The sequence below is a fragment of the Prionailurus viverrinus genome, chromosome F1, assembly GCF_022837055.1.
Source record: "Prionailurus viverrinus isolate Anna chromosome F1, UM_Priviv_1.0, whole genome shotgun sequence".
NCBI classification, from domain to species: domain Eukaryota; kingdom Metazoa; phylum Chordata; class Mammalia; order Carnivora; family Felidae; genus Prionailurus; species Prionailurus viverrinus.
The window spans coordinates 59746917-59770302 of NC_062577.1; the positions used below are offsets into that span (position 1 = coordinate 59746917).

The window sequence follows — 23386 nt, forward strand, 5'->3', positions numbered from 1 at the left end:
TCTTTAGGAAAATAGTAACAAAAAGTAAAAGCAAATCCAAGCAACTATAGTAAACCATTACATAATAAAAGCATTAAAATGCTACATAATACAAACCTCCTTTAAGATGTTGGTTAACTTTTCCCTGTTATCTGCAAGGTCCTGTATTTTCTTCTGATATAACTGTACCTCCAGCTGACATGAAGGCAAGCACTCAACTGAGTCTCTGTAGATTTCGTATTTTTCCATCACTTCTTGCTTTGAGAGAGAAAACAAAACACATAAAAGCCAGTGTGACAGTCTCCTTTATGAAACTGCAGTACTGTGTTTGCTCTTAAATAATTTCTGCACTTAATACTGAAAGCTTAAGAGCAGAGAACAATTAAGTTTCTGGGTCAGGGAGAAAGCACTATTACTGACACGTGTCTAAGTACATACAATTATGCTTCCTAATTGCCAGATATCCTTGCACAACGGAGAACTGCCACAATTTTACTAAATCACTCACTGAAGTACCTTCCAAAGGTTATTCATGATGAGTTTAAAAGAGTTCGTGTCTGCTAATATTCAAACTACTCCTAATTACTCCTGGGCAATCGTATTACCAACGATAATCTTCCTGTTCATCTTTCTAATAACCATTGCTACAGCAGATTCTTTTTAAAAGATTAATTCGTCTCCTGAAATTAGAAAATGGGCATGTTTACTACAAACCCTGGAACAACAGGCTTCCTTTCCTTCTCCCAGGGGCCCGTCCCCGTCCCCGCCCACCTTATTGGCCAACTGGACTTTGTCCTCAGTGAAACGCTTCATCAGATGACTGCTCACTTTTCTGTTGTCTTTTTCTTCCCAATTTGTAAATACTTTGGCATCTCTGAGTGTCATAGATATAACCCCTTTACCTCTCATGCACTATAAACATGTTCCATAGGTCTTCTTTTCTCTACAGATTTGGATTTCCTATCTTAATTTAAAAAAAAAAAAAAAATCTAGCCCAGTTCAAGATTATACAAATGTTCTCCTAAAATTTCTAAAATTAAGTTTTAATCCACATAGAATTTACTTCTGTAAATGGCACAAGGTGTAGACCCAGCTCCCTTTTCTTCTAAATGAATGGCCAACTGAGCCAGAACTGTTTACTAAATAAACTACACTTTTCTCTTAAATACTCAGATCTGTTTGTTGGCTTTCATTTCCGTTCTGCTGTCTATTCCTGTAATAGGATCTTAATGATCAGGAATGGCTGGAATAGCGAATTCAGAGATAAACCAGAAATGTTCCTTTCGTGGAGTTTAAAAACCCTGCCTCACAAAGGATGCGAAATTGTCCACCCACTTCTACTTCTGTCCCTGTCCACTTCCATCCATCTCCCACGGTGACCCATCATCTTTTTAAACATAAATTATATCATGTTCCAACATCCCCCTTTTAAACGAGTCAGTGGTATGCCCCGCTCCCGCAGTAAAATCCAGCACCCTGAAAAATCTGCCTGGTGCCAGTTTTTCTATCATCACCTCATGCCATTCCCCTTCTTACGTTTAAGGTGTTATTCTTTGAGTATACCTTGCTCCCTTCTACCTCAAAGAATTCGCAAATGCTGTTCCCACTCCTCAGATGCTCTTCCATGCATTTAGTAGGATAAACATTGTTTATCCTTCAGATGTCAACATCAATTTCTACTTCCTTCCCCCTCTACTCCCAGAGTTCCAAAATATTAAATTAGACCACCATCATTGCATTATTTCAAAGAACCCCATATTATTTTGTTTGTTTCTCTTTTTGGCACTTTTTAAAAAGTATTTTTAGAACAGTTTTAGGTTCACAGTAAAACTGAGCAGCAGGTACAGGGATTTCCCATGTACTTCCTACCCCAACACATGCACACCCTACGCATTTTCATAATACATATTATAATCTGTAATTATGTAATTGATTATAAACTTAATACCTTTCTCCATCATATAAAGTAAGCAGGTCTCACAAGGACAAAGAATTTCTATTTTGATCGTCCAGGACAAGGTCTCAAAACTTTGTTGTATAATTGAACAAATGTCTTAAAATTGTACTTCCTTTCCCTACACCTGCTTCAGAGAAGAGCTATATCGGGGCGCCTGGGTGGCACAGTCGGTTAAGCGTCCGACTTCAGCCAGGTCACGATCTCGCGGTCCGTGAGTTCGAGCCCCGCGTCGGGCTCTGGGCTGATGGCTCAGAGCCTGGAGCCTGTTTCCGATTCTGTGTCTCCCTCTCTCTCTGCCCCTCCCCCGTTCATGCTCTGTCTCTCTCTGTCCCAAAAATAAATAAACGTTGAGAAGAGCTATATCTTAGAGACAAGGGCAAGAAGCTTAAGAAAAAAAGAAGTGTAGATAAACTGGATACCACAGAACTAACACACCATTAAGCAAGAGTTGCTAAAAAGAAAAAATACATATAGAGAAAAGCATTAAATTTTTTTTAAATAAAAAGGAAATTCACCCTGGAATTTTTAAGTTTCTGGACGGTATCTTTCATTTTTTCTTTATAATTCTTTAGTTTCTCTGGAGAATCCACAATTTTTGTTTTCAAACTCTCTTGCACTTCTTTCAAAGAAACTACGGACAATTTTAGTTCATTCTGTTGAGAAAACATATTTATATTAGATACAGTAATAAAACTGGTAACTTACCATTACGACAACGGAAAAGGACAAAGGAACGGGGTCTCTGCTCGCCGTGGTGGGGGCGGCCGTACAACTACGACCCTGTCACTCGCCTGCGTATTTGCTCCCATTCGTCTGTGGGCCGAAGACCAAGCCCCTGAGCAGGACATTCAAGGCCCTTCGCCGTGTACCCCTCCCGTCCTCGCCAGGGTCCTCTTCCGCCAGGGCCCCGCTCTACCTACGACCTGCTAACGCCAGGCCTAGGCTCGGAAGGTGCCAGCGATGTCTCTCTGATCAGCACGGTCCTTCTGAAAACCATCAGCCCTGTGCCGCCTGTGAGCTCCATTAATCCTTGGAAATCCTGCCTTTATGTCCTTCTGTAAACAACACCATCACTGTTCAGGGGACGCTATCCGTATGTACTTCATATGTGTTGCTGACTTTGGCTGGGTGACCTGGAGTTGTGTAAAGTTCTTTTGTGTTCCCAGACCACACACCAAGCACTAGCACTGAGGGGGTGATCGACACATGCTCGCTGAATTAAAACAAATTTCCTTAGTCTCCCGAATTTCAAACCACCCAGGGAACTGAGGTGAAGGGCATCAGAAGACGCTATTAAAACTTCTCTGTAAGTGTAAGGGCGCCTGGGTGGCTCAGTCAGTTGAACCTCTGACTCTTGATTTTGGCTCAGGTCGTGATCTCACGGTTCGTAGGTTCAAGCGCGGAGCCTGTTTGGGATTCTCCCTCTCTCCCTCTCTTTCTGCCCTTCCCCCGTTCATGCTCTTTCTCGCTCTCTCTCAAAATAAATAAATATTTAAAAAAAAAAAAATCTCTGCAAGTCTAAAATTATATAAAAAGAAAAATATTCACATGAACTTCCTCCCAAAGTATTAGCTGATAAATTACATTTACATTGTTTTGAGACACTCTATGACTCAATGAATCAATATAGAAAGGTTTCCAAGAAATATTAAGTGCAAGAACCAATTACAGATCAACATACAACACAAAACAGAATAGTTTCTACGAAAGCAGAATAATGAAAAAGCAAGACAACCATATGCCTCTACACAGGTGCACACCATGTCAGGGAAAAGGACGGGAGGGTGTGGCCTGCAGGGTAAGCGGGCCCAGAGAAGAGGGGCTTTGTGTCTCATTCGCTGTCCCTGGTCTCTCCCTGCATATATAAAGATACACACGTTATGCCATTTGAGTATTTCACAACAGGAATGTACTACTATATGGCTCGTGTAACTTGTCTACAAGTTATTTTTTTTTAACTAAAAAGGACCACAGATGATCTCACCTTTTTTCCAACTAACTCGGGGAGGCCAAAGTTGAATGTTTGAAACAATGTGTCTGTTATTTTAGCAAACCGCCCCACTGTCTGCTCCTTCATGCGCCACAAAACTAGTGATCACTTTCCTTACAATTGACACGGACTTTCATCACATTTTTTCCCTTTATAAAAAGCTTAGATTGGATATTATAATTACAAAATGATTTTATTTTAATGTAGCTTTAAATGGGACAGAAAGAAATGGATAATAAAACTGAACCACAGCCAATACTACTCAGATAAAAGCCTTTGCTAATAAAAAGAGTGCCAGAAAAACAAGGAACATGTTCCACCAAAGTAAATTTCAGGTGGATCTAAAGTGTCAGTGTTAACGGGGAAGCCATAAAAGTACAAGGAGACAATGTGGGATTAAACAAATGAGAAGTGGGACAGTATTTTCTACGTAAAGAATTCAAGCCACAAACCATGAAGCCCATGTCTATACGTTTTACCACATTGAAAACATAAGCCTTCTAATGGGGAAAAAATGATGAATTTAAAAAGACAAATGGTTCATACTCCAAACTCATAAATCTTCTTTTAAAAAAATGAAATAAGCAGGGTGCCCGCATGGCTCAGTTGGTTGAGCGTCTGACTTTGGCTCAGGTCATGATCTCACGGCTCGGCTCGTGAGTTTGAGCCCCGCGTCGGGCTCTGTGCTGACAGCTCGGAGCCTGGAGCCTGCTTCGGATCCTGGGTCTCCCTCTCTCTCTGCCCCTCCCCCTCTCGAGCTCTGTCTCTCTCAAAAGTAAGTAAACATTAAAAAAATAAATTAAAAAAAAATGAAATGAAATGAAAGGAACGCAGATAGCTTACAAAATAAGAAATAACGGTAAACCATTGAATCAAGATGTCGAAATCACTAAGAATCAAAAAAAATCAAAATTAAAATGAGGTGTTTTTTTTCCTACAAAAGTGACAAAGAGAGCAAACTAAAAACATCCAATTTTGGCAAGAGTGTAGGGAAAAGAACACTCATATTGTATCAGTAGGAATGCAAGTTGATATCTTTTTAGAAGTCAGTTTAGCAAGGTGGATCAATTTTAAATACTTTTTCAAGTTTATTTATTTATGTTTGAGAGACAGACAGAGAGTGTGAGCAGGGGAAGGGGAAGGACAGAGGGAGAGACAGAATCCCAAGCAAGCTACGCACGGTCAGCACAGAGCCCGACGCGGAGCTCGAACTCACAAACCGTGAGATCACGACCTGAGCCAAAACCAAGAGTCAGAGGCTCAAGCGACTGAGCCACCCAGGGGCCCCTCGGTGGGTCGATTTTACACGTGTGTTCCCCTTAACCCAGAAATCCTACATGTGGGAATTTATTCTAAGATGAAGGGCAGCAGGTGCACAAATATCGACGCCCGTACGTGCGTAGCACGTACACGCTGCTGTCCAATCGCAGAAAAATTAGAAGCCAGCGGACGTCTATCAACAGGACCCTAGAAGTATCTACGTTAGCCCAACGCACAACCATGGGTAGCCGTTAAGATGATGAGGATCGACGGTGACGTGCTAACTCTCTACACTCTTTTGTTACGTGAAAGCAGGCAGGTGTGAGGCGTGAAGGGTCTAGCGTTCCCCATGAACATTCCCCGTGTACAATCACACGTGCTTGTCCGCAGAGACAAGCGTCATCTGGGACACATCTCAGACTGTGCGGGAGCTTTCAGGTGGTTTTCGCTTTCCTCACACATTTCTGTGTTTCCGTTTTTTGACAGTAGTCAGCTACTGTATTTAAATTGAGAAAAGTTAAATTAGTTTCGTTTTAAGGAAAAAGGGAGAAACACGTGACCGTAACAACACACACAGTTCAAACATTCCTCACACAACACAGGCAAACCTTCAGGGCTAGTTATATGAAAAGGAGCTTACCAAACGCTTGGTTTTCTCTGAAATCTCTGACTTCTTTTGGGAATTTCCGTCTTGTAGCACTATCTAAGGAAAAAAGCAAACAACTCTTCTCTAATGATTCAAAATAGATTTAAATTTGCCACTAACATAAAGGTAAGAAAGAAGAGGAGTTAAATGGATTAGACCATAATATATATTCTCAAACTTATCTATTCGTGATACCACTGCTCCAAAACAAGTATCTAACAGCAACTCTGCTAAGCAGTCAAGTCCAAATAAGTGCGTAAGTACTTATGTCCTAACAACTCAGTAACCCTTTGAAAAAGCAATATATACAAATTGAAAGAAAAAGATGTTTATTTTATTCTCAAATAACCACAACTACTCCCAAATTGGATGTGTGTACCTGTTGCACACTGCACAAATGCACACATCTTGGAATCAGATTGGACTCAGATATTCTCATTTCCTGTTCTGAGATTTTTTCACGTAGTCTTGGTTTTTTAGCACGGCCAATGTCAAAACCCAGGTTCACAAAGATACGAAAGGAAGGTAATGTGAGTTGTTGGAACTGTGGACTATCTTGAACTGGTGGTTCAAGCAGGGTATGGCAGATGCTGATTATCACTGTCTCCCTTGAAATTTTAAAATATCCTGAAGCACCCCTGCGGGTTCGCTGTGGTGTCCAGGGTGCCATGGGACAGTTTGGGAACAGCGGGAGTAGAAAAAGGGAAATCCTAAAAAACCCTAGTCAACGAGACAGCGTATAACCCTGACAACACGAATAAATAACTCATGGTCAACAGAAGTATACATCCATTCTAAGGGGCACAAGTGGGCACAGCAATGTACCCTGTATCTTTAGCAACTGAAAGTAACATGCCTTTACCCCTCCACACCCACCAAAAAAAAAAAAGCGGTGTTTTTCAATTTTAAGCTAACAACCGTGAAAATAAAACGAGACCTCGCTCACATGGAGTCGGGAGGCCAGGAGGGGGAGCCCTCACCCCGCACCACTCCATGTCAATTACGGGAAGCCTCGGCAACCGCAGGCCCAATGCTGGCAGGAGGTTCATGGCATCTCCACTGGGAATCAACTCCCCCAACCACCGCGCCACTCAGCCAAGGAGAAGCCACCAGCAACCTCAACTTCTGCTTTTCTTCCGTGGACTTTCTTTCAAAGTCGCCCCTCCCAACCCCCTCCTTCTCCATAAAGTAACATCGCTCTCCTTGCCGGACTAGCCCTCGGCTCGTGCTCAGCTGACGTATACCGAGTTGCAACTCTCTGCTCTTCCCACATGAACCCATTTTTGCTGATAAGATTAAGGGACTGTTTCATTTTTACGGTCAACACAGCTGATACCGTTTTCTGGCGAAACTCTTGATTCAGTGATTGCTGCAGCTCCTGAATATCATCTGAAAGCTGCTTGAACTCTGCTTGTTCTTCGACTGGAACAGAACTAAACATAGCAAAATAGATTAAAATGACACATAGCAAGTTCTTAACTGTGCAAGGCCAAAACCGTCCCTGTCCTCAAATAACTCAGATGGAAAAACAAGAAACAAAAAACTATCTGTTTTCATGTTTCTGAATTCTCATCCTTTCATGTGACAGGGGTTTAAAATAGATGACCTGACCTCTACGACATGGAAAATAAAAATCAGATGGGCTCCTTCGGCCTCCCACCACCCAATCTATGGATGGACTCCTCTGCACTCATACCCGCCCCTTCTAACTCGGCTCCTGACACGAGGGGAGGGACATCCCTTTCTGTTCGTGCTGGTTCCTGCCTGGCTGCTCTCCTCCCCTCTCTCTCCTGGACCCCGCATTCCTTTACTCTGCCCGTCCTTCCTAACAGCACTTGCCCACGTAAAGGTCTCTGCCCTGCGGGTGGCTCTCAACTTCGGTTTTGAGACGCGGTCTAGAACTGGTTTTTGTTATCACTTCCCTGGCTGCTAGTGCGCTGAATAATCTTGACATATTTTTAACTGGCTATTTGCACGTATTCCTCCGTAAATCCCGTTTTCAACCTTTGCCCATTTTTCTCTCATCCTTTGGCTCCTGGTTTGTACATCTGTGTACCAGGCTTCATTAGGGACAGGGCCGTTCTGCTGCACATGCTGGAAACACCTGCTCCTGGTTTGTTACTCATCTTTTCCCTTGGCACACGCCAAATTTACCTGTTAAATTTTACTACCTGCCTCCTACCCCTAGACTTCACAGCTTCTGGCTGTCTCTAAATCTACACACGGACAGGTGAGGAACGTTCTCCCCGAAGCAGGTCAACTCAAAACCGTCAAGAAATCAGAAGGGATAAAAAAAAAAATCCCTCTGCTCAAAGTCTATGTACCTGCCAAGAAATCACAACTCCTGAATGACTCTCCCCGCTGACCAACGAAGCAAAACAAAGCTCTGTTGAAGGAGTAAAATTTGCCCAGAATTAACAGACATTAAGGAACAGAGTCCAGTTAGTCCCCTACACTAGTAACTCCGGACACAATTTAGGAGGTAAGTTCACAGCTTTACACATCTCAGGCTAATTTCACTAACCACAAGGATAAAGTTAAAGAATATATTAGGTACGAAGAGTCAGAAAGAAGGAAAGCTAGTTTTTCTTTTTAGAACAGGTAAACTTAGACCGTCTGCTATTTAGAGAGGGCAGTGGGGGAGACCTGAAGGGGACCGCAGGACTGCAAAGTCCCACCCGCGATTCACTCTGCGTCCCGAAACCGTACTTATTCGTAAATCTCCGACTTACTCAAGTCTCTCCAGTTTCATCAATGCCTCCTGGTGTGCAGTATTCAACTGGTGCATTTTGTCCACAGAAGATTTCTGTTAAAGCAAATTTTGTATTAGTGCTTTTCAATATAAACAGCGATGTATTTAAAAAAACATCTACCGGTTCACACCACAGAATGCTTACCCCTCGTCTTTCACCATCAGAAATAAGAAATTTAAGAGAGAACAGGCATTCGTGATGAGTGAACTAGAAACTTTCTTGTTCACACATAAATGCCAAGTTCCTACCACAGGCAGGCACTGCGCTAAGTGCCAGGAACAATACCCAAGAAGGCGAAGTTACACTTCGGACTTAAGTAGCTCCTTGAAGAGTCAGACACACGCACGGAAGACCGCAGAGCAACCTGCTACAGGACTAGATACGATGACACCCAAACCCGACGTGGGTAACGGCTGGGGAGGAGTGTCCCCGGAGCTTCGTAAAACCAACAGATGTTTGAGCTGTGGCTTAAAAAATGAGAAATCAGCCAAGCAAAACTGTATGTTTCTGTGTGTGTTAGCAAATACGTGTGTGAGCTCTGGAGAGTGTGTGATGTTGAGGAAGTATAAGCTTAACGTGATTTGTGCAAGGAAGCACTTACATATACACTCAGTGTAGCTGGAGCTTAAGTTCTAATTGTCTGGTGGTCCTGTGGCACTCTTCTAAGATATGATAACCCCACACTGAGGACAGATGGAAACAAATCACACAGATGACCCATAATCTTTCCAAATTCTCTAAATTGTTGACGAAATGAGTTTCCATCTGTTAGAGTGATTTACTTGGCTTGAATCTTGTAACACAATGTTGGGCAAGCTTGATAAACAGAACATCCTTTTAGGCTATTTTTTAGAAAGCAAATATAAATCTCAAATATCTAATTAAATAAAAACAGATTCGTTACTATTTCTCTTCCCTTACAATTCCTAATACAGGAAAAGGAGCCTCAGCTACAAGAAGAAAACAAAAGGGAACAGAAGTTCCCTAACAGGATCAAATAGCAAAGAAAATCTCCTTTTGATAGATGTTTTCCAATCATTAAGATCTTCAACTTCACATAAATGTTAAAATAAATTGGGCTCTAACAGCCATACGACAATTAGATACCCACGACAACTATTTCAAAACAGGTTAGTAGCTCAGAAATGATGTTACTGATCTGCTATGTGACCCCAAAATATATTTAAATCTTACGTATTGCCAAAGAAATTCCATGTATGTCTCACGGCACGCTTCTCTGAAGTGAATAAAGTTGATAATGCCACTTAAAAACCGACTTGTTCGTTTTGCCTCTAAAACAGAAAGCAAGACTCCTTAAATAAATCTTGGAGACAATGTGAAAATAAAAATTCATCCTCTCCCACTATATACGTGGCTCAGTTTATAGAATAAAACTGAGAATGTGCTATAATTAGCCAAAGTGAAAAAAAAAATGTGCTCTAATATAAAGATCAGAATGATCTTTGTATTAATAACTAAAAAAGAAAAAAAAAGGCAAATCATTTCTGGCTGAGAGAGAATGATAGGGAGCAGATTTACTCTCCCATCTTAAACAACTAGGAAACCAGACAAAATATATGAAACAACAGATTTTAGACACCGGACAACAGGCACCACAGGACAGCAGTCCCCAAGACAAACGCATGAGTGAAGCCTGTTCATGCACCAGCCTGCTACTTGGGACTTTTCAGGCGGGGAGGGAAGGACACCATCAGAACTCACAGGTCCTGCTCAGTCACAGAGATAGAGTGTGGAGTTTGGAGAGCCCAAGGCAACTAGAATTTACCAGATCTAGAGGCCTTGGCCTCTCCAAACTAATATCTTCCTGACAGCCTTTATTCTATACAGATATCGTTTGTTCAGGAACACAGAGAAACACATCAGCATTATAAAGGGATGATTTTTAATTTTTTTTAATGTTTATTTTTGAGAGAGAAGGCAGAGTGTGAACAGGGTTGGTGGGGGGTGGAAAGTTGCAGAGAGACAGAGAGAGAGAGAGAGAGAGAGACAGACAGACAGACAGACAGACAGACAGAATCAGAAGCAGGCTCCAGGCTCCAAGCTGTCAGCACAGAACCTGATGTGGGGCTCAAACTCATGAACCGTGAGATCATGACCTGAGCAGAAGTGTGAAGCTTAACTGAGACTGAGCCACCTAGGTGCCCCGGGGAAGAATTTCTTTTTAAAGGCCCAATCAAACTTTTATACTTAAAAAATAAAATATCTGAAATGAAAAATACACCAGATGGGATGAACAGCAGAACGGCCTGAGAGATGGATATATTAGTGAAAATGAAGACAGGACAATCAAACCTATCTACAAGGCCAGAGAGAAAAAATGAATAGTGTATCTATGAGCCGAGAGACATCAAGTAGCATAACAAATGTGTCATCGGAGCCCCACCAAAAGGAGGACTGGCAGAAAAAACTTATAACAGGTATCTGAATATTTTCCAAATTTGATAGACACTATAGACATAGGCAAGGAAGTGAGCAAATCTAAGTTGGGTCAGGGGGAACACAACAAAGAGAAATGCCCCAAAAAGCACATCATAATCGAACTGCTAAAAACTTACAATAAGGAGAAAGTCTTATAAGCAACCAGACGGAGGAGAACCAAAAGAGATAAGTCCAGACTAAATAAGCAAGTGGTTTGGATTATGAACTTTCATGTAGGAAGAGTTGCAAATGCCTTGGGAATTGGAACGGAGAGGCCCCAGAAGACGTGGGATGCTAGAAGGCGACGTGTCTAGTGGAAAGGTAGACTAGGGAAAGAAAATCTCTCACGCCAGTGAGGAAAATGTCAGGTAACACTGTCTCTTGGCCTTATCTCCGGCAAGAAGACAAACACTGAGAATTCTAAACCTGGAGCCGACTACCATAGGGATTTCCGGTTTGAATTCAACTATATATGTGGTCTGAGAACTACTGAAATTAGGAATTAAAAAGTGATCTTTGTCCAATGATAACCCCGGAACAACTGCCAAAGGCAAAAAAGTATCTCAGGAGGGATGTGGCCTCAACCCCAGAAGCAGAAGACCGCAGGACTACTCTGTTAAAGACAGACTGTTGAAGACAAGCTTAAATTTACACTCCTAAGGCACACGTGCATGTGTACATGAGTGCACACACACACGCGCACAACACACGCAGAAGAAACAACCTGTCATCAGTGTGTGGGATGCAGCTAAAGCAGGACGAAAGGGAAATTTATAGCACTAAACACCTGTATTAGGAAAGAAGAAAGCTGTCACATTCATGTCCTCAGCTTCTACTTAAAAAAAGAAAACAAACAAACAAAAAAAAACAAACAGTGGGAAAATAAAGAGCAAATCCAAAGCATGAGAAGAGAAGGAATAACAATAAGCCCAGAAACCAATAAAATAGAGAACAGAAATAAAATACAGAAAAATCAATGAAATCAAAGCCTGGTTCTCCAAAAAGATAAAATTGATAAGCCTCTAGCCAGACGGGTCCGGGAAAAACAAGAGTGAAAAAGAAATGATAAATATTAGAATGAGACAGGGGACTTCACTACTGAGCCCAAAGACTGTTAAAAATGATACAGGAAAATTACGAACAACTTTATGTTAATAAATTGCCAACTTAAATGAAGTGTATAAGTTCCCTAAAAAGGGGAAACACCAAAGCTCACTCAGGAGTTTGGCAATAAACCACCAGCATTTGATATTATCAGTGTTCCAGATTTTTCCTATTCTAATAGGTGTGCAGTGTTTGGTCAACTGATTTTTTACAAAAAGTGTTAAGGTTAATTCCATGGGAAAAGAATAATCTTTTCAGGGGCGCCTGGGTGGCTCAGTCGGTTAAGCGTCCAACTCCGCATTTCGACTCAGGTCATGATCTCACAGTTCGCGGGTTTGAGCCCCACATCGGGCTCCATGCTGGCGGTGCAGAGCCTGCTTGGAATCTCTTTTTTTCTTATTCTCTCTGCCCCTCCTGCGCACTCTAAGTAAATACAGAAACTTTAAAAAAAAAAAAAAAAAGAATACTCTTTTAAACAAGTGGTGCTGGAATAATGATGAGTATATGCAAAAAGGAAAAAATATGAACCTTGACCTTACATAATATATAAAACTTCAAGCATTAAGTAGTAAAAGCTAAAACTATAATGCTTAAAGCAAAATATCCTGAGTAAATCTTAGCAACCAAGATTTTTTAATAGTACACACAAAAAACTGGTTTTATGAATCATAAAAGAAAAAATTGATCAATTAGAATCTTCAAAATGGAAATATATTTTGCTCTTCAAAAGACACTATTATAAAATTAAAAAGGCAAGTAATAGATGGGCAGAAAATACTTGCATAATACATATCTGGGAAGTTATGTATTTTCATATTTGAAGAAGCCTTACAATTCAGTAAGACAATCCAAAACATAAATTAGTTAATTAATTAAACAAACAAACCCAAGCAAATGATTCAAAAAGACACTACACCAGAGAAGATACATGGATAACAAATAAGTATATGAAAACATGTTGCTATTAGTCATCAGGGAAATGAAAATTAAAACCATGAGATAAAACTACGTAGCCACTAAAATGGCCAAAATTAAACACTTCTGATACCAAGCAAGTCACGAGAGGATATGAAACAACTGAAATGACCAGATGTTGCCGATGGTACGGTGCAGCCACTTTGGAGAACCTCTGGCAACTGCCTAAAACAGGAAGTATGCGTTTGCCCCGTGAACCAGCATTTCTGCCGCAAGGTATTTACCCGGAGAAATGGAAACACATGTTCTTACAAAGACTTGTAACCTAACGTTCGGAGCAGCTTTGTTCATAACAGCCAAAAATTGGAAACACTTCGAATGTCTCTCAACTGGTCCCCGAGTAAATCATTGGGTAAATAAGTTGTGGTTTATACTTTCAAGAGAATATTATTCCAAAATAAAAAGAAACAAAGTACTAGTAAATACAATTAACATGGATGAATCTCAAAAGCATTCTAAGTTGAGGAAGCCAAATGCAAAAGGCTACAGATTATTTCGTTTATATCAAATGTTAGGAAAGTCAAGAAACTACAGTGACAGAAAGCAGCCCAGCAGTCGCAAGGGAAGGGGCGTCGGTCAGAAGTAACCAACGGCAAAGGACCTGAGAGAACTCTCGCAGCGTCATCGAAATCTCTATATGTGACTGTGGCAGTGGCTATACAACCATATATGCCTGTTAAGATTCACTTAATTATAATTTAAAATTGGTGAAGTTTTATTTTGTGTAAATTATAGATCGATAAACAAAACAGAAAATTACATCAGAAAGAGGAAAAAAACACAGTTTTAAATGGCACACTGAATCTCTTGCAACATAAAATAACTTGACATAGAAATATCAAAGAGTCAGGGGTGCCTGGGTGGATTGGCCGGGTAAGCGTCTGACTACAGCTCAGGTCATGATCTCCCAGTTCTTGGGTTCAAGCCCCACACTGGCTTTGCACTGACACTGCAGAGCCTGCTTGGGATTCTCTCTCTCTCTCTCTCTCTCTCTCTCTCTCTCTCTCTCTCTCTCTCTCAAAATAAATAAACTTTAAAAAGTAAATAGACATATATCAAAGAGTCAAACGAATTAAGGACATTTAAATAGTTAAGAGAAATTGACCTTTTAATCTAATATCAAGGCTCTTCTTAGCAGTGCTAAAAGATATTCTCTTCATGGTAAAAAGTAATTGTTACATTTGATAAAATTGGTATGAAGAATCCGCTATGCAATATCACAGCTTGTATATTACTCATAAGCTTATTTTCAATTTACAGAGTGTTTTTTAAATGTAAGGAGTTAAGAAAAACAGATCAAGAAAAGAGCTTTTCTGCAGATCTACAAAAGAAAAAAGTCCAGTCATAGGATATGAAAAAATTCATCCTTAAGAATGGGATATACTTTCTAAAGCCAATTTCCTACAGTTTTTTTTTTAACATGTATTAATGGAAAGGTAATATATGAGATTGAAGTCAGATATTAAAAACTGTTTCAAATTCCCACTTACTTGGATATAGGATATCAGCAATCTCAAAGTCATTCACCCGACAGATGGGCAGAAAGGAGTCCCTTGAAGACGAAGGAGAGAAAGAATGTCGTAAATTATATACAAACCATAGGACATAAACATTTCATTTTCAGAGAGCTCTCTGGAGACGTTTCCCAACGTCAAAAGACCAAGTCGGAAGCCTACTACCGTGCATAATCCTGCAGTGCAGAAACCTATGTTTTCTGCACACTATACGGGTATTCATGCCATACCAAGGTATAAAATACCAAGGTATAAATTCTAATAAACAACACACACTTAGAGGTACTAGGACTCTTTAAGAACCCAAAACACTCCCAACAATTTTAGATTCACAACATCTCAAAACTTCCATCGCAAGCAGGACTGAAAGTGCCACAGAGGGAGGCAGTTAGTTCTATCCCGGGGAAAGTCTGCAATTTTGAATGTACTGATGGAGTGGAGAGGGAGATGATAGAAATTCTTTCTCCAAGAAACCCTGTCATTAAGAAAGCTTAATGTAATGCACATGTGAATGTAGGTAGTCTAAGAAAATAAAAGCACTTTACTCACAGATGAATAAACAAATTGCTAACTGGCAAGAAGCCTTCCATGATATGTGGATACATGACTTCTGAGTTCACGGGCATCTAGATGTGACACATCACAAAATCTAAGTTATACACTCATTAGACAAAACGAGAAAAATCTTCAACCTCAAGATAACTTTAATCATAAGTTAAGATTAAAATAATCCTATTATCATTAAAAATTTTTTTAAATTCAGCCAACAATATAGATCCTAGCACTAAACTAGAGTTGTTGCTAATATTATAATACTAGGTTCACAGCAGGTGCTCAGTAAAGATGTTTCAAACGAATGAAACAATGGAGGGGTAAGGCTAGCACTTATTAGATATCAGGAACTAGGCTAAGCATTTTATACATATTCTTTTTTAATTTTCACAAGAACCCTAGGACAGGCTAGGACATATTCTTTTTCAATTTTTACAAGACCCTATTTTATAAACAAAGAAACTAAGCCTTAGCGAGATTTCATAGCAAATAAGCAGCAAAGCCTTTGATTTTTAAACAACATGTAATCATACTGGTGAGATTCTAAAGATACTACATTTTTAGTTAAAACTTCATTCAGATAATGCCCTAAAGATGTAACAACGACAAAATTAAGAAAAATGACCTTTCCTACTAGAAATACCTAATTTGCTAAAAGCTCAGTTGCCTCATTTCATTTTTTCCCGATCTTAGTGCATATCTTCTCCCCTATTTTGGGAGTCCTGCCCCGGAAGAAAACAGAATCTGTGAAGGCTCCGCTGTCGTTCATTATTGTCTCTGCAGACCAGTCTGTACGTCTGTGAATACCTGCACAGCGTCGAGGAGTCGTGCCACTTAAGTCTTTTACTTCTGTTCTTGTCTTACTAAGGCTATCAACATAAGCCACTATTATGCCTAAGATCTTCTGTGGGTGACATTAATTTTACATAAGCCTTTGACTTTGTTAAAAGCAAAGTCGAGAACTTCTTATCCTGAAACCAGCACGCGATGCGAACGAGAGAAATACAGCAAAAGAACATAATTCTGCCTCATCTTAAACCCACCATGAAAAAATGCTCCAGTCGAATCCCATACACTATTTGCAAGGCTCGCATGTAGATCATGTTCAAGACTTCGGGCTACAAGAGAAAAACAACTGTTCGCACTCGGATGCGTGACTGCAATGCTGTGTCACTATCATCGTCACCATCCAATATTGTCACCACTGGGTGCAGAGAAGAAAAGAGAAACAAAATGGCTCTACTGCCCTTGAAATATTCAATTTTTCCAAATTTTAACACACTTCTACACTTACCAGTCTGTTCAGATGTAGTAGGTAGTGAATAAGATTATTTGTCTAAGCTTCCGAACAGAATGAGAGCAAGTATATTCAGTGCAACCCAATCCAATCCAAGCAATCCATCCACATTAGGGAAGGGAAGAAGAGTTAGTCTTTCAAAACAGATTGCAGACATGTGGCAAAAATTAAAGCACACTGAGGGTGGGGTGTTCTGTTTTCTTTTCATTTTTTAAACAAAGACCATGGGCAAACTTAGTTCATGTTCTAGATGTTAAGGTTTCCCGAGATGTTAACAGTTTAAGTGAACACCATGACCTTGGGGATATAAACTTAACAGGGTAGCCTGGGATTTTTTAAATGTTTTCTAATACACTAGTTGCCAAACGCTGGCCTGTAGAACCTGTTCTGTTCCATATACAAGTTCATTTATTGGGAGATTATTCATTCCCTTTTAAAGAATTAAAAAGGCACTGAGATCACCACGTTTGAGTTCTACATCATTAAACCAGGTTTTATTATGTTATCACTTCAAGACCAACACAGGAAAATGGAAGGAGACTCTGGGATTTTCTGTGACACATAAATAGTTCATTTTTGCATTTAATAACTAAAGAAATAAGAACGATGCCTGTCAAAACAACTCAATCCCCCCTTGGGGCACAATGCAAGAAAATTAATCTACAAGCTTCCAAAGAGAATTGTTTCTAAACAATTTTTTTGTGGTTGGAAACCACCTGGAATAGGTTCCTTCAAGCCCTACCAATAAATAATGCACTCAGACCACCACTCCAATAATCATAAAAAATTTAATATACTTTAATACGCTTATGATTTAGAAGGTTTGTTTTTTTTTTTTTTTAAGAAAACTACCATATTAAAGAATTGAATTCCTAATGGAAATGTAGAAGTCACCCCAGATACAGACTTAACATGATTTTAAAATTACAAGAAGTGAGAGACTGTTTCTGGATTAAAATGACTGGCTTACATCAAAAGGTAGCATACATGCCCTTCTCCACAAACACTGCAGACCTAAGTAGTTTCATTTGTATTTAAATGCCATCACCCACATGCAAATCACATATTACCTTTGGATTTGGATAAAGATCACTCTTGGAGAGGTTTTTACCATCAGCTCCTGTTAAGATTTTGTTGCGAATATGAATCACAATCTCCGCTACATTGTATCTGGGGAAAGACAGAGTTTCCATCCTGGGAATGTCCTGCTAGCCTGAGTCTGAAGGAAGAAAAACAAAGATCAGTAACCTGGCAAGAGCAGCTGATCTCTTGATCCAGAAGCTGATAAACAGGAGTAAAATTAACAAGCCGAGGTTGAATATTCATAGTAGTGATAACTATCATCAAACATCCCAGTAAGAGAACACAAATGACATATATATAAATATCCTACATCATACATCTGAATTATAAATGTGGATACACGGATACTAAAATGTCTTTTATTCTGAAATGGCACCATCGTTCTCTAAGTTTCCTAATGCTGTTCTCTTTCATATGGGAAAGAGGACTTTGCATGAATATACCTGAAAAAGCATGCTTTTTTTCTTTTTTAAATTTGGGGGGCATGGAGTTTAACAAGTTTGGCCCTGAGAATTATTCTTCAAACCAAGATACAGAGGCAACCCTATCAGCAGAAGCTGTATATAAACAGTAGCAACAGAGGGCACATAATAAAACCGAACTCTGACCTTACATTCTATGCAATGTACACAGAGTGAGACGGGTAATAAGATTTAAGATGCACATAGGAAGAAGAGAGGGGAAACAATACAGGAGGAATAGAATGCTGTAACTGGTAGGAATTCCAATCACCGGAGAAGAGAACTTTAAAAACAACAACAAAAACCACTTTCCCCTCAGGGCCCTCAGAGGTACTCCCGCCTGTGCCCCTAGATCAGTAGTTCCCACAATGTCCCCCCCCCCCCCCCGCCCCAGTGGGGGGACATCTGTCAATGTCTGAAGACATCTTTGGTTGTCTGGACTGGAGTGGGGGCGCTACTGGGACCTATGGGCAGAGGGCCAGCACGCTGCTGAACAACCTAATGCACAGGGCAGCCCCCACAGCAAAGAATTATTCCATCCGATCGTCGATATCGCTGAGGTTAAGAAACTCTGCCCTAGAGCCTTTAACTGTTCTAACGCCTGCCACAGTGTATTGGGATTGTGTTTACAGAACTGACACTACACTTGGAGCCCCGGTAAGCCAAGGCTTTTTCAGTTTCTTCGTATTTCTAGCTGTGCCCAGGAGAACAGCAGTAGTGGTAACAGCAGGAGGAGCACCCGAGAGCAGCCCCTGCCTCGGCCACTCAGTTAACAACACCTGGTTTATTACATACGGACCCCCCCCCCCCCCCCGGCTCTGTAAGGCAGTAGCATAACTCAAGAGATCCCGTGTGGCTATGTTCAATTTTGTAAACCAACTGAAATGACCCACAACTCTGGACACCCAATTCTTTAGGTTCCTAATGTTTCTTAGAACACTACAGTTAAAAAGCAGCTTCGGTAATTTGCCTCAACTCTGATAAACGTAGAAAGCCAATCTGAAAGACCATTGGCAAGTAACTTCCCACTTCTGCTTGAACACGTTGCAAACATCACAAAATTCACTAACTCTCAAGGCAACTTCTTCCCGCTTCACTATGGCTCTAACGATTAGATAACTCTTGGGCAGGCTGTGCAGAAATCTGTTCGTTGTGACCTTCACCCACCGGTCCTCTCTGCAGTCAGTGCAGCTACAAAGAGCATGTTCATCGCTGTTTACATGACACCACTCTCAAAAGTGTGAAGAGAGCTACCACGTCCCTGTTCAGCCACCTCTTCTCTAAGGTTAAGCATGATGTAAGTATAGTCGCTCCTCACACAACATTACTTTGGAGACTTTACTGTTCTACTCACTTTCCTCTAAAACCAACTGTTTTGTGGTCAATGCCTTCTTAAAATCTGATGCTTAAACTGAACACGAGACTCCAGAGATGGTTTGCCGAGGGCAGCATATCAATACAGTGACCCTGACCACTGCTGCTCTGGTCTACCACTGTAGCACTTACTGTCTGTCTGTCTGTCTGTCTCTCTCTCTCTCTCTCTCTCTCTCTCACACACACACACACACACACACACACACACACACTCACGCACACACCCACAATCAACTAACAACTCCCAGAACTTCTCCAATGTGACCCACTTTTATGAAGCCAGGACTTCTCCATGTTTTTCTTAGAGAAACCTTAGGTGAGGATTTGCACTTCGCATCTCTGACCTTCATAAATTCAAGCTTTCATTCCATAGCCCGCATCTTTCTGACTCCAAATCCTGACACACCTCACATATTAGGTGTCCTTTTCAGCATAAATACACATTCCACATTTTCATCTAAGTCACAGATTTAAAAACCAACAAGCTACGTCTGGATCAAAGATCATCACGATACAGAGTAGGTGTAAAATACCTTCGTAATCAGTGTCGCACATCCTTCTCCTCTCGGCCTTGCACACTCTGTGATCAGATTAACCCTTATAAACATCACATGCCTCAGGTAACATCGTTACAAAAATACTTCAATTACCCTACCCACGGCATAAATTCAAATTTTAGCGTTGGTTTCTGAAACCTTCCAATATCTAGTAACTCAATGACTTTTCTGTTTCACGTTGGTCTCCTCCAAGATGTTTCCCAAACTCCCAGTGCTTCTTTTTGGAATCATCTGCCATTTCCAATTTCAATTTCAGTTCCGATTCTTTTTTGGCCGGTGGGGGGAAAGGCCTCCCACCTACACCGTCTGAGCTCTCTCTGGGGATAAAGCATACAAATGACCTAATAATATACGTAGAGTGACCCTCAGAGAGCTTAGCAAGGAAGCAGAGATTATCTGCTAATGCTCCCTCCGGTTTCTTATGTATTTGCAACACCAAAGACGCTGGGCAGAGTAGACGTTGGCAGAATACCTCTTAAATTGTACACACTTCGTTTTGCTAACACAAACTAGTTCATGGAAGTCAAAATTCCGGGAGGCAAAGGCGATAAACAAAAACAAACAGAAATGACTCTCAACCTCAATAAATTAAGTACTGTAAAAAGTTTCCCGAAGTCGTTCAGAGAAAAGGATCGTCCCATGCAGGCACAGTGCCATACATGTACGGCTCTTTCCTTCGACGTTTGGGTTAAGCATGTATGTTTGCCTTTCTTGATTTTGTGGGTAAGCGATGTGTGAGCAACGGAGATCTGCAGGAAGTTGATGAGCATCTCAACCCTACCGCCTTCTAAATAAGTGGACTAACAGTACATATAAATACAAGCTGCACATGGCCAGCTTCAGCTCAAGTGTCTTCTCACACAGTCTACGCGGCACCAGACAATACTCGTTCGTTTCGTAGGAACGGAGCCTAGGTTGTTTCTGGGACCAACGCCAAATCCAAAGAGCCCCCACCTCCCGGGGGCTGGCTTCTCCGGCCTCCTCCCCAGCGCTGCGCGCAACGAAAACACTGCCAGGCCCGGCGTCCGGGCTCCAGTCCTCCCGTCCTCCCGTCCTCCCGTGTCCGTTCGCGTTCACTTACCGCGCCAGCCGCCGGCGGGAGAGCAGCGAGCCCCGGGAGGTGCCGCAGGCGAAGGCAGAAGTCGGCCGACAACAACCGTCGACGCTTTTCAAACTTGCCGCCTCCTCCTGGAAGTCCCGCCCCCTCCGCCCAGCCCACTTCCTGCGCGGCGGCCGCGCCGGGTGCCCGTAAGGCTCAACGAACTCCAGGCGGGCGGGGCTTGTGCTGCGAAGCGAGCGCGCCCGACTCCAAGCGGAACCCTTTTTCGCGGCGTCGGCGTCCAGTCGGACCTGGAGTCCGCAGGACGTGGGGCGTCGCGGTTCGCCGGAAGGGTCGGACGTTAAGGGGGTGGGGTGCTGCGGCCTTCCCCCGGACGTTTGAGAGCGTCTGGGGCCCAAGTTGAAGAGCGAAAGCCAGCGAACACGTCCTAGAGACTTGAGCCAAGCTCACAGTGAGAAGGGAGAGGATGTAGGGCTCCTCGTGGGGCAGGGTGAGTCCCAGGGTGATGATAATACCGATGATCTGATATTGACCGTGAGCGCACGCGTTCTGTTAGGCCACGTTAAAAGGGGGGAAGGAAGAAGGGGCGAATAGATACTGTCATCAGATGAGGGATCTGAATCAGAGACGTTATGGAGCTGGCCCAAGGACGCGCACGGTAGTCTGTGAGTAGCACGGCCGGTATCCTGACACAGGCCCCCTGATCCGGCGTTGGTGAGCACGACTTCGAGAGGTGGATGGAACCCAAGAGTGCATCTGGTCAAAGCCGTTCACCTTTGCCGACAGGCGAACGGGGGTTAGCAGTGATTTGTACCAAGACAGTAAGCGGCACTGTTTGGAGCAGAACCCAGGTCTCCCGATTTTAGCTCCTCCCTCCCTCCGTGCATCTCTCCATAGAAGCCAGGCGCTACAGGTGCTTCCCAGCGCCAACTGTTCCCCAAACGTGCCGGTCCCCCAGTGAAGGGCACTTCATACATGATCACAAGCCAAGAGTGTTGCACACTGGACTAGTTGTCATTGGAGAAGTCCTTAAGTTTTATGGCGGTTTGGGACACGGAGAGGCCATAATAGGACCTGCGTCTGACTGCAGGCAGGATAGAGTATTAGCTGGTGAGGGTCGTATGTTGGATGGGGAGTCTGGACTGAATAAAGTGAAAACGCTGAAAATCTTGTGTTGGAAGTAGACGTTCTGGTGCTTGGTTGTGCGTATTCATAGAGAAGTCTATACCGTTTCGAACAAATACATGCCATATTAAGTAGTCGAGGGCTAATTTTCCCCTATCTAAGCCCATGTACTTAGGTAAATCTCAAAGTCAGACTTTAGTAAAACTCAAAAGTAGGTTAGGAAAATAGAATATTAGAGATCTCAGAGAGTCAGTGAGGAAAGGAGAGAAAAACGACCTTTCATTGGCACTTGCCAAATCAAATTCATTACTTGTGCATACACTTCCTCTACGGGAGCACATCTCCTTAGAGGCAGGGGAAGTGGGGACACTGAAGGACAGAGAGCACAGGTCTGGAATCAGAAGTAGCTGGGTTTCAATCCCCGATCACACTACTTACTATTACCTATGTGAACTCAGGCTAGTTGTTTAACCTAAGCTGGTCTCCACCTGTTCAAAAATGGAGATAACCTTCCTATTCAACTCACAGGGTGTCATGAAGATTAAATGAATTAGTTCATATAAAGTACCTGGCAGAACTGTGGGCCCTTGGGGCACCTAGGTAGCACAGTCGGTTAAGCATCCAACTTCTGCTCAGGTCATGATCTCATGGTTCGTGGGTTCGAGCCCTGCATCGGGCTGTGTGCTGACGGCTTGGAGCCTGGGTCCTGCTTCAGATTCTGTGTTTCCCTCTCTCTTTGTGCCCTCCCCCCTCCTCTCTCAAAAATGAATAAACATTAAAAAAAAAAAAAAAAGAATTGTGGGCAATCAAAAAGTGTTAGCTGTTCTTTTGACTGATAGTATTTATACCGGTCCCTGGTAAAATATCTTGTAAATGGTAAGAGCTTAACAAAATGTGTAAACTGTTGAGAGTCCAAACGAGAAAAGAGTGACCTCTGTGTAGGCCAAGAATAGAATGGACCCAATGGGGGAGGAAAAACTGAGGTAAAGGATGAGCAAGAGAACTCTACAGCATAACTGTTCAGTTGGGGGATAATTTTACCAGAGCTGTGGCAATTTGATAGTTCTGTTAGAATGAAAAGTGTGAAAAAGCAAATGGGTATTTATTAAAATCAACTCAGTTGCAAGGGTAAGTGTGATTTTTTAGAAATTCGGTTGCCCAGGGGTGCCTGGGTGGCTTAGTCGGTTAAGCGTCCGACTTTGGCTCAGGTCATAATCTCGCAGTTTGTGGGTTCGAGCCCCGCATCAGGCTCTGTGTTGA

The 23386-nt window shown here is 42.0% G+C and overlaps 1 protein-coding gene across 2 annotated transcripts in view; it reads right to left on the reverse strand.

The window, feature by feature from the left end:
* NUF2 (NUF2 component of NDC80 kinetochore complex) overlaps nucleotides 1-21149 on the reverse strand; it is a 29774-nt gene extending 8625 nt beyond the window's left edge. The window contains exons 1-12 of one of the 2 annotated variants that reach the window (XM_047841037.1): nucleotides 21023-21142; nucleotides 19918-20258; nucleotides 17537-17685; nucleotides 16213-16287; nucleotides 15167-15243; nucleotides 14594-14655; nucleotides 9780-9877; nucleotides 8565-8638; nucleotides 7169-7265; nucleotides 5827-5889; nucleotides 2452-2589; nucleotides 97-237 (exon numbers count right to left, since the gene is read on the reverse strand). In XM_047841037.1, the coding sequence (XP_047696993.1) occupies nucleotides 97-237; nucleotides 2452-2589; nucleotides 5827-5889; nucleotides 7169-7265; nucleotides 8565-8638; nucleotides 9780-9877; nucleotides 14594-14655; nucleotides 15167-15243; nucleotides 16213-16287; nucleotides 17537-17659 (948 nt within the window). In that variant the 5' untranslated portion in view covers nucleotides 17660-17685; nucleotides 19918-20258; nucleotides 21023-21142. Of the gene's footprint in view, nucleotides 1-96; nucleotides 238-2451; nucleotides 2590-5826; nucleotides 5890-7168; nucleotides 7266-8564; nucleotides 8639-9779; nucleotides 9878-14593; nucleotides 14656-15166; nucleotides 15244-16212; nucleotides 16288-17536; nucleotides 17686-19917; nucleotides 20259-21022 lie in introns of both variants that reach the window. The other variant, XM_047841038.1, reaches the window with a different exon arrangement.
* Nucleotides 21150-23386: the final 2237 nt, after the last annotated feature.